Source organism: Prinia subflava, chromosome 1 (genome assembly GCF_021018805.1).
Source record: "Prinia subflava isolate CZ2003 ecotype Zambia chromosome 1, Cam_Psub_1.2, whole genome shotgun sequence".
Classification (NCBI taxonomy): Eukaryota; Metazoa; Chordata; class Aves; order Passeriformes; family Cisticolidae; genus Prinia; species Prinia subflava.
The window spans coordinates 38052835-38064505 of NC_086247.1; the positions used below are offsets into that span (position 1 = coordinate 38052835).

The 11671-nt window shown below is 38.7% G+C and overlaps 1 protein-coding gene across 3 annotated transcripts in view; it reads left to right on the plus strand.

Annotated features, from left to right (window-relative positions):
* The window catches only part of NSMAF (neutral sphingomyelinase activation associated factor), a 38999-nt gene extending 29518 nt beyond the window's left edge, over positions 1–9481 (plus strand). For 2 of the 3 annotated variants that reach the window (XM_063393658.1, XM_063393648.1), the window contains 10 exons: positions 621–729; positions 2061–2119; positions 2585–2652; positions 4256–4323; positions 4543–4666; positions 5396–5479; positions 6492–6642; positions 7020–7122; positions 8079–8188; positions 9123–9481. In XM_063393658.1, the coding sequence (XP_063249728.1) occupies positions 621–729; positions 2061–2119; positions 2585–2652; positions 4256–4323; positions 4543–4666; positions 5396–5479; positions 6492–6642; positions 7020–7122; positions 8079–8188; positions 9123–9217 (971 nt within the window). In that variant the 3' untranslated portion in view covers positions 9218–9481. Of the gene's footprint in view, positions 1–620; positions 734–2060; positions 2120–2584; positions 2653–4255; positions 4324–4542; positions 4667–5395; positions 5480–6491; positions 6643–7019; positions 7123–8078; positions 8189–9122 lie in introns of those variants that run through there. The other variant, XM_063393668.1, reaches the window with a different exon arrangement.
* The last annotated feature ends 2190 nt before the right edge of the window (positions 9482–11671 follow it).

The following is an 11671-nucleotide window of genomic DNA, read 5'->3' on the forward strand; positions in this document are numbered from 1 at the left end:
CTTGGAGAGTTGTATGTGGTGATAGCAATGGTTCTGTGTATTAACTAGATTTGCTGACCAAGTCATTAATTCACACGTCAGCAGTTTCTCTTGGGTTTGACCATTTTATAATCGACATCCAATTATCTCAATTTTGTTGCATTTTTCATCCCTTAACTTTTGCAACAGTGAAATGAAGTTGTGACACTCTTAACAGAATGTAATAGAATAATAAAAGCACATACTTTATTGTAGCAGTAAATGGCTTTTCTAGTTATTTTCCATCTGAAAAGCCCTTGGCATTTCAAAGGACATCAAAACATTGCTGCTGAGGTTTTAGGTTTTCTCTTTTTGGTTGTTTGTTTTCCGTTTTGAAATTACATTCTGTAAAGTCTACAGTTTAAAAGCCCTTTTTGGTGAGAAAAATCCTATTTTTGACTGTGTAAGCCTATGCAAATTCAGTGAGAGATTTGGGAAAAAAAGTTAGTGATCTTGTCTCTCTCTACATTAGTCTAAGGATCTTATTCCTGAAGCTCTGTATGATTTCTGTACTTTCATATTTATGTCAGCTACTAGGTATTTGAAAAACGTCTTTTTATTTTCTGTTTGTGATGGAACTTTATCATGGCATTCTATTGCAGTTTCTCCAAATGAAGAATCATTTGAAGATTTGACAGAAGAAAGTATAACACTTGCCTGGAACAATATTGCCAAACTAAAATTTGATAAGCAATATAAAATTCACAAAGAGTAGGTACTATTCTTTTCAGTCAAAATTCTTCCACTGAGTTGGGGTGGGGGATCTATGTATCAATCTGAATGATGGGTTAGGGTTTAAGGTAAATGCTTTTCTTTGTGAGATGACTTAGTGATTTGATTATGCAGGATGAACTTGAGTATATGATGGGTTGTGAATCCAGAGAAGGTATTTGTCAGCTTGATTTTTGCTATTGTTTTTCGCTAGCTCTAGATCTGTGTAAGTTCATTACCATGTTAGTACCTGAAGCAGATATTGATTACACTTCTCTAAAACTGATAACAGCAGCCAGATGAAGACTTTCATTTATTTATTTTTAAAATGCCTGGAGGACACAACTTCATCCCATCAGATTTGAAAGGTTAAACACTTAAGTTGTTCCACTGTGCACCTCAAGCTTCTGCTGTGTGAGCAGTTTGCCAAGTCTCCAGCTATAGGTTTTCAATTAATCCAGGTACCAAACTACTGTTCTGAGGGATTCCTAGGGACTCAGGAGTCAGAAGAGGCACTTTTCAGGTGAACTTTCAAAATACCTAATAATGAGCAATGTCAGTTCTGTTTTAAAGAATAGGTTTTCCTTTGGCCTCATCTCTTGTCCTATTGACTGGACTGCTTAGGAGGATTTCTTACCACCTTGAGTGCAGCTACTTTCTTGGTGACTGTAATCCAATTTAGGAAAACATTATTGTGTCCCTAAAACAAGATAATACTGTTACCAGATTGTTAGCATTAGAGAAATCCTGATCCTGAAAAAAGACTCAAATTTCAGTGTCTGATTATTTTTATTATCATTTTTTTTTCTGAAGACTGCTGAGAAATAATGAGACACTGAGCTGTGTAACAGAACTTTGGCTGTGCAGGATGCTCTGTCCTTCCCAATTCCCTGACATAAGCTTTGTCTAAGTTTCTACCTATAGTGACCTTGCCAGTGTCAAGTTAAAGAGGAAAAATATCCAAGTTCCAATTCCTGACACTTGAGGTGTTCAGTATCTGCTTGTAGGCAGCTTCCTGACTATTTGTAGCTAATCCAGAATTGGAAAAACTAAATGTGAAACTATTTATCCTCACACGGGCAAGTCCCTTCTGATGAAGATGGAGTTCTTACAGAACACTATGGAGATCCTGTCCTGGTGTTTCACATATTATGTCAAGGTATATTTTTGTCTCTAGGCAGGTAACACACCACTGTGGTGTTTTTAATCTCCTTGAATGTGTTAGCTCTTACAGAGCTCAAATAACAGATTTCAACTGTAGTCTGTTTACAGTATGGTGGTGAAGTTTCAAAACCTATGAAGTCACCCACAAGCTTACTTGTATTAAACAGGGCAATTACTGGAATAGCAGTCACTTGCAATGGGTCTTCTGTTTTCACTACATCCCAGGGTAAGTATTGCACAGGTATTTACCACAACCTGCAGTGTAAAGGCAGGTTAATGTGTTGGGGTTTTTTTTAACAAAATAGCATGAAACTGAAATATATATCTGATGTAATTAAATAGCGTAACTATATGAATTTGTTCAATTTTAGATGATTTTGACTCAAGCATTTCAGTATTATCTAGGCTTGGAAGATAATTTCAGTAATAATAATAATGGATAATAATGGAATTTTGTCCATTTAGATACCAGAGCTCTCTTAGAGTTTGATGAGCATGGGATAGTTCATCTGTAACTGGTACAAAACAGGGTGGTTCCAGGTCCAAGTCACAAGACTTCTAAAGAGTTTCTCAGAGACTATGAGAAACCTGTGTCTCCTTTTCATAGGAAGATATTCAAGCAGGAGCAAAATGATTAGCTTCTAGAATACAAAATAGTCCTTTTATCTTCTATTTTGTCCCTTATCCCCAGATTCAACTTTGAAGATGTTTTCCAAAGACTCTAAAACCATCCAGAGAAGTGTGTCCTTTTCAAACATGGTAAGCTGCTGTCAAAATAAGAATGAGATGATTTGGAATCTTCTGAAAGCTGCTCAGAGAGATGGCTCTTAGCATCCATCAGTGCCTCTTTTCTTTCCCCTGCCTACTCAGTTGTATTGTGTGTGAATAATTTAGCAGAGTGAATTGAGACTCTCAAGTCTCCAGAGAGACAGATCACATTCTGCAAACATGGGGATGGAGCATTAAATGGTTACACTGGCTCTGTTCTGAGCTGCCCTGCTATTCAGGGAAGAGCTTGTGGTAGACAGAGATAGTCTGGCATGATCAGGAGTGTCTTCCCGAGCAACTTTGTACTGCCATTGGGACCAGAATTGCAAAGCTTTAATTCCGCCCGTGTGCTCACATCCAGCAAGCATTACCTTACTGCACCCAAGCGTTTGAAGCCTGTGAGTCAGCCAGCAAAGGAAAACCAAGCACAGGGAGTGGAATCTCTGCTGGGTGAAAATGAGCCATCCCTCTTCCATGAGCAATGATCTCTTGTGAACAGCATTTTTTCCCCTGCTCCTAAAAGAGCTAGGAAAGGGATTCTGAATTTGATTTTCTGTGCTTGAGCACTGTGCCCAGACCTGGGTTACAAAGATCCACTCCGTTATCATATTCAGTCTTCTGTTGGTGCAAGACACCAAGATACATCAGTTTTCTCTCTACCATCATCTCTAGAGGGAACAAGAATGGCAAATGTGTTGCCTGGATAGAAGCCATGGCATGCTCTGACTGGTCCCAGGTAAATTGCAAGATCAAGACCCTGTGGTCTGCCATGGGACACCCTAGCAGGTGAATCTAGATACATCAATTCCTAATGCTCCAGCAAAGGGAAACTTGGGAACTTCGCTTCATGGCACTGTGAAGAGGGAACTCCTTGACTCCTAAGCCAAAAGTCTGGTTTTCATGAGGAGGCCTTGTATACTCGTATTCTCCTCCCCTGTAGTTTTAGTGCTGATCTGAACACTTACAGCAATGTAAGGAGTGTGTTTACAGTCCAGCAGCTGACTGTTTTTCAAACAGACCTAAAACATGACCAGTAATAATACCAGGTAGAAGCACTGGGCTGATTGTTGGTTTTTAACTTGCTGTTTCTAGTGATGATAATGTAACTGAGCAGGTATCTGTAAATAATGTTTCTTCTTGAGAGCAGTTGCAGTTAGACAGTTATATTTGTTCTTTGAAAGACCTGAGTTGATAAGTACCTGTGATGGAGAACAAACATCAAAAGAATCTGCATTTTTAGTTTCTGTTAGCTATTTGTGTCTAGAATTGACAGCAGCTTACAAGATGAAGAGCTGACCCAGTTACTTCTGAGTGAGGAATTACTCACCATGTGCTTGAAATACCAGTTTCTTTGGAAATATCTATCAGTTCTGCATGTATTTCTGAATGTTTCTACTAGCTATATTTAACCAAGATTAAGTATTCTTGAAGTTCAGTGTCCAGCCTCTAGCTTTTTTGTGATCAGTTTTCATATAACACCTGCATGTTATTTTTATAGAAGATTAAAATGCTGCTTGTTCTCCAAAAACATGTTAATGTACTTGAATTGGATTTGGGGTAAGAAATTGAGTATTACTATTTTTTTTTCTTACAGGCTTTGTCATCTTGTCTAATCTTACCAGGAGATACCACTGTCATAAGTTCTTCATGGGACAATTATATGTGTGTATTAATTCCTATTGACTTTATTGAATTGCATGGAGTGCCTTGGTTGTTATGTTTATGGTTTTAGATAATGATACAGAAAATAATTTTTAAAACACAACGTGTGTATTTCTACTTTTTCCCCACTAGATTTCTGTTAGAAACTACAGAAACAAAGTTACTTTCTTTAGAAAAAGTTTTACAATACATAATGCTTTTATAACCTTCCTCTGTTAGATACTTTTATTCAATTGCATTTGGAAGACAGCAAGATGTCCTAATGGGCCATGATGATGCAGTCAGCAAGATCTGCTGGCGTGATGGGCGCTTATTTTCTGCATCTTGGGATTCCACTGTGAAGGTCTGTAGATGAGATTGTTACAGTTGCATAAATATTTATAGCCAGCACTTTGTAATATTCAGCCAGCCAAATGCTTTGGGGTGGATGTACCTGTTGTACTAGAGTAATAACCTGGCTAGTATCACAGTAAGTTTATTTCTAGAGTTTATTCTTCATTGAGCTTTAGCTCAACTGTTTCAAAACTAAAGTGTTATTTTTCAAATTTCATTCATTCTAACTTACTGTTAAAAATGAGGATTCTGAAGACAAACTGTATTTGTTGAAGGAACTGTAATGTTTTGTGACTTTGTCAATTCTGTTTCCTGGGTGGAATAGACTTCTAAAATGTTTAATAATTTTGTAGTTTACATTCTTCAGCTAAGAGGACCAGAAACTTGCTAATCTAAAGAGCATGCCTACAGTTAGGTGGAAAGATAATTTGGAAGCTAGAGACAGGAAATCATTTCCCAAAGCCTGCTGTGTATGATTTTTTGGTAAGTACACATTTAGTGCAGTGATATACCCATTCTTAGGCAGGCTCTCTAGCAGAGTGAATTGAGCCAGGAGAGGTGTGTTCACCATGTGGCTCTGCTTAGGGTAAAGGAGTTAGATGCCATTTCTTGCTGTATTCTGCCACGTAGGCAGTGAACACAAGCAGCCCTCCTTGAAATGTGAGAGTTCAGCCCTGAATTAACTCATCTGGGGTTATACTGCTGCTTCCTTGAACAAACCTAACTATCTGTGTTGTAGGTGTGGCACTGTGTTCCTGGAGAGACCTTGAGCAATAAAAAACACCACTTTGAACTGCTTGCAGAGTTAGAACATGATGTTAGTGTAAGTATGTTGATACAGTATCTCAGACTAAGAAAATTAATTGATGATATAAATCACGATCTAGTGGTAAAGCACAAAGATGGGGTTAGGGGCTGAGGGGTGTATTTTGGGAAATGTGTGGAGGGGCTTTTTGTTTTGTTTTGGGGTTTTCACTGTCTGATGGTTCTGCACCAGTGGTCCCTGCTACCTGGGTTGAGAGGTCCATTTCTTGGGACTGAAGCACCAGTGCAAACAGGGGTTTCTTAATTTGTCTTGCTCAGCTTGTATGCACAGAATTCCTATGGGGGGCAGGAAGGATTGGGTGGGTTTTGTTCGCTTTCTTTAGTTTTGAAAACAGATTACTCTTTTTTCAAGTGTTTTGATTGTTACAGCTTCCTCTTAAAGTAAGGCAAGCAAATGAAAACGAAATCCTGAATTGTTTACCATGCTGTCATGGTAAATATCTTAGTGAATTAGTGTAAATATACAAACACATTGTGTGCAATGAATCATAAATGTGTGACTGCATACTTTTGTTTATAGCCTCTAACATCACTCTAGTAAGATAGATATTTAGAATGACTGTGTTCTAAACCTTCCTAAGAGTTAGGTTTTTTAATAGGTCACAATGCTGGCAAATGCTGAAACAGTTCTGGTAACATTTAAGAACTGTGCCCAAGAGAACTGGAAACAACTGATGGGTAGAAAGTTTTTTAAATGTGAAAATTTTATCCTTAAGGGTAGAGTCTGGCAGTGAAAGGGAGAGTATTTGTACTAAATGAAATGTCACTTAGCATTTCTGATTCTGCAAAGCAAAAGCTTTTCAAAATATCCTCAAAGTGACCTATTTTTTCTTTTTATAGTTTGGGTTTTTCATACTCGTACTTAAGGATGTTGAGAATGAAATTCAAAGCTTTTCGTAAATAAAATATCATCTCAAGAGTAATGGGCTTGTTTTGTGTGTGTTTAAAATCTGTCTCAAGATGGCTTACATGAAAGAATAGGGAAAATCACAGGATGTTTAACTTCCTAGGTAAATACAATCGACCTTAATGCTGCAAATACCATCCTGGCATCTGGAACCAAAGAGGGCACCATTAGTGTTTGGGATATTACTACAGCAACAGTGCTGCACCAGTTGCCATGTCATTCTGGGACTGTGTTTCATGCTGCTTTTAGTCCTGGTATGTTGGATTTCAGCTTTTAATATGCACTGTTGGGAGTTTCAAAGGGAATCTTATTCTTGATACCATGTAATCTATGTTTCTTATTGGAATTACTGCTTTAAGGGGGATGGTGAGATGTTTTGGATTGCCACACTACAAAGAATTTAACTGTACGCAATGCCATGCTAGGCTGTAGACCAGTGGTCTAGACTCTAAACCAGTCTTGTTTATCTTTGCTTGCTTAGAGACTTAATTTCCAGTCAATTATTTATAGATAAGTAGGTCAGGCAATGTCACATCCAACATGCTGATCGCAGAGTTCTTTGGTAACTAGAACTGAATGTCTGAACATGCTTTTTTTGTTGTTGTTTTGTTTGCTTCCTTCTTTTGTGCAGACAGCAGGCATCTACTGAGCACAGGGGAGGACTGTTGTTTTAAAGTAATAGATGTACAAACTGGAATGCTCATATCATCTGTGACCGCTGAAGAGCCGCAGAGGTAATGCTGAGAACATGCAGGTTATGGAGCTGGCTGGAGATGGCTGGTGACAGCAGAGTGGGAAGGGCAGTGATACTGGGAACTTGGATTTTGCCTCAGTTTGGAAAGCTTGATCATAATGCACACGACATGCTAGAGTGTCAGTCTTTGCCCTCTGAAAAGTGATTCAGTAGAACAAACAGCTCTCTAAGTAAATAACTTTTCCACAACAACTTCCATGTCCCTTAAAGATGATGACAGCTGTAGCTAACCAGCTCTTTCAGTAGCTGAGCTACTGAAATGTCTAACAAGTGGAGTTTTCTTACTCAGATCACTTCTGTCACTAATACTGATTTTTTTGATTTGTCTTGGAGGGTTTGTTTTAATGTTTTCTTTTTATTTTGATAGTCATAAAAAAAGATTGGCTTTTAAAATCAAAGGCTGATCACTGAAAAGTAGACAGTTATTTATGGTTTATCAGATAAACAGGTGGAATACTCAGTTACTGGAGTAAAAATACAGCAGCTATACCTGGAATACAATTGGGTTTTTTTTGTGGGTATGCATAAATACATATGCATGTTCACATATATATTTTCACTAGTTCTTTACCTGAAAGTCTTCTTTGCTTTTTAAGTGGTTCCAGGAATATGAAGTGGCAGCAGTGGAAGTGATGGCTCATGAGAGCACTGGGATATCACACACATGCGTAGCTGACTGGGCCCTCTTCTGTTACGGGATTGTTTCATACTCTGCCAGGGGAAGGCCTGGCTGGGTCTAGGGCAGTAACAGAACCGAGTCTGGGTCATGACTCTTTAAAATAATCTGGGAATAATCTTTCCAGAAAGACTGTGTTAAAAGGTAGTTTCCTTTGGTTTCATATCTCTATTTCCAGTTCCTTTTTAGACCTGGTTTGGAAATGTTTGGCTGTCATTAGGCAAAAGCTTGACATGAACTAATTTCATACTCATTTGCAGGTGCTTCAAATGGGATGGAAACACCATCTTATCAGGATCTCAATCTGGTGAATTACTGATTTGGGACCTTCTTGGAGGAAAAGTTATTGAAAGAATCAAAGGGCATACAGGTATGCCTGAACTATTCCAATGCTCCAATTGAATGTCAGATTCCTATTTTCCACCTCTTTTAGTACTGAAAAGTTTGACAGTGATCTGCTCAGCCAGCTGGCTGTTCCTGATGTCAGCTTTACCTGAAACACCAGAATTAAAAGTAGGTCAATGTGAGCCTCCTAGGAAATCAAATAAGAATGGAGGAATATTGCTTTGTACAAGACTGCCCAAAGGGAAATTACTTTCAATTTTTCTAATTCACACAACATTGCAAAAGTCAACATTTTTCTACTTCTTGGCCCTCAAATATAGTATATACTGTACTATATCCTTTGCCACAGTCTGTCCAGGCTGAGTCTAACAACATTAAGTTCTCTAGTAAACTTGTTTTGGATGGGGATTTATAGGCTGATCAAATGCATGTATATAGTCTCAGAACATCAGCAACAAGGATGTGTGGAGAAAAACTAGCTAAGTTTTATTAAGTCAAATTTTTAAGGCTATTTAACTAAAAACAGTTGTTTCAAATTTCCCTACTGTAAGTTTTCCTGGAACTTGACCTGTGGAGATCATTCTGTAGTTGGGGACTTTTCCAAAGTGGGCTTCTGAGGCATATGCTACAAGATGTGAATACACTTTTAACATGAAAATTCCAAACAGCAGAGTGAAAAAGCTGTTCTCCATGAATGCTTTCCCTGGTTGCCATCTGCATTCTACACTGCAATGATGTTATCCCTCTAGTACCAAAAGTCAGCTGAAGCAATGGAGCAGGAGATCATAACTGTGAACAAGAGCAGCCACCTAGAACCCTACTAAAATTCCTCTTGGCATATACTGTGTCAATGTGAACCAATGATCAGACTATGCTAAACTCTCTCAAAAAGATCTGTTCTGCCATCTCGAGTACCACACTTACCTGCATTTTGATGTACTTGTTATTTTGTTCCCCAGGTGCTGTAATGTCCATGTGGATGAATGAACAGTGCAACAGTGTTATTACAGGAGGGGAAGACAAACAAATCGTGTTCTGGAAACTGCAATACTAAGTGCCTTCCCCTCCAGTCATTTAAATGAACTCTAATTTTAAACCAAACCTTTTAAAGGAACTTAACTGTGTGCAATGATGGCTGCTGAAGTTTAACCAGATGGGAAGCTTTGTTCAACCACAGCTTTCGATGTTATGGTGACTTCAGTGAGAGCTCTTAACTTCCATAGAGTATGCATTTGTTTTTCATGGACTATCATACTGAAATTGCTTGTGTAAAGTGGTATCTGATATGAAATTAAAGACTTATTTTTCTGTAATTAAAGAGCTCTTAACTTGCAGTCATTGTTTGATTTACATGGAATGTATCATAGCTTGCTGCTTGAACTGCTTTGAAAGAAGAAGCATTTGCATACTTAATTTAAGCCTTTTAGGGGGTGTGGAGCTTAATGCTGTCATGTTGTGTGCGACCTTTCTTCTCAGTGGAGATGCATGTGATTGTAAACACTGCTGTGAACACTGTGGCAGCTGCTGTTCTGAGCAGTCCCTGGTCTGGGCTCCCAGATAGTCCTGAGCTGTGCCTACTTGCAAAGGCATAGAGCACAATAAGAACAAATTCCCTCTTGCTTTTTCCTACTCAAAAACAGCACTAATGTATTGGTCTGAAAAGAAGACAAGCATAAAACTGATCTCCTAACAGACTGGCTACACATACATGTTTCAGGATAAATATTGCCCTAATCCTATACCTGAAGATGGAGCATAAAAGACTATCACTCCTTTTCCTCATTTATGTTACTATCCTTCTCTTAGTAATCTTCAGCATTTCCCTGTTTGCTTACTGTTCTCAACCTCCTTTAACTCAAATCACCTTTAGGATGGAATTTCAGTATGGCATTTAAACAGAGTTAAGTTCTTGGGTTTATCCAATCCCCAGCTGTCTTAACCCAGGAACAAAGCAGTATTGCACAAGGATTATTTTCTCTGTAGGACTTCAGGGTATCTTTTCCTGGGAGGAGCTGGTCTGAGGTGAAAGACTTGAAATAGTATTTAAATGGTTTATTTACAGCAATAAGCCTTTGCATTGGTAATGCTGACTCTGACTTAAGATCTATTTATTTCTCTGCTGGTCTTCCCTACTGCTGGTGTTGAGGTGCCCTGGCACTGTGTCCAGGGAAAGCATTCTACTAAACATTTGACACCCAATGCCTATTCCAAGGCAGAGCTGTTTCTTGATATTATAAAACAATCAGCTTATGGTTAGGTGCTGTTCTCTTCTTCCCCCAATCTTCTATTATGCTGGAGTGTGAGTTTATTTTTCAGTAAGGTAAGGGTATTAAACAAAAGTGTATTTATTTCAGCTGCATTACCTACTTGGCTCAGCAGATAAGTGGATTTTTATGTAATCAATGAGTGTGTGTGGTGAAGCCACACATGGCAAAAGACTAAGCCATAACATGCATGCCTGCTGTACCAGTCTTAATCTTGTAGGAGAATGTTTGGTGTCTGCCCCGTTTCTTCACCTTTAAATTTATTTATTTCCCAAACATATCTGTGTGCAGGCAATAATGATAGAATGTTATTTTTCTATACTTGCCTGGAAATGGCTTGGGTGAATTCTGATTGTCCTTTGTCACTAGGGGGCCTCCTGAGCTAAACCAGAGGGAAAATAAGTCAGAACTGGGAACTGAGAAGGCACAAGCTTCAGGGTCAAAACCCCACAGAATATATACCCTTTTGGTTAAATACGGATGCATGGTATGCAGAGCTCTTGAGTGCAGCTGAGATTTACCTTCTGCTGTAAAGCATGCTCACAAAACAGAGCCCTCACCCACTGCTTCATTGCCTAAAGCAATCATAGCTTTTTAAAGGGGAAAAAACAGTCACATTAACCCTGTTGACTGGATACTTCCTTGCATGTATATGCATTTAACCATAAGTTATTCTTCAATGCTAGCTAATTTCTGCCTTAAAACAAGTGTGTTTTGATTATTCTTTTACTTCTGGCTGCTATCTGCTATAGGTGTAAGTTCTTGTACTGATGTGCTACCACTGTTTTTTCCAATGGATTGCCCCAGTAGTTCCAGCAATCTGCTTGATAACAAGAAAGATAAGTATCATCATCTTACATTCCCCCAACATATTGTTCTCTTGGTTTACTATTTTTTTTTTTTTAAGTTTTAGTTTTAGCCAAATTTGTTCTTAGTAGGGAGTCACAAAATTTAAGTCACTGTCACTTGTTAAGCTGTGAACAGAGTTTTAAAGCCCAATTAGATCTATAATCAGCCCTTGCTGACTCATGTGCTCCTAAGTAAACTGGTTGGAAGCAGAGATCAGTGTCTGGGCTCCAGGGATGGCACAGCTAAGCAAAGGCGCTTGGCAAAGCCCTTAGAGATGACTGCAGGCACAAGGGCTGGGCCCATGAGGCTGAATTATGCCAATGCTACATGAAGCCACCAATTACTGCCAATGTAGGCTTGCCACAGTGGTTCCACAGACACATCATTTAGTAACC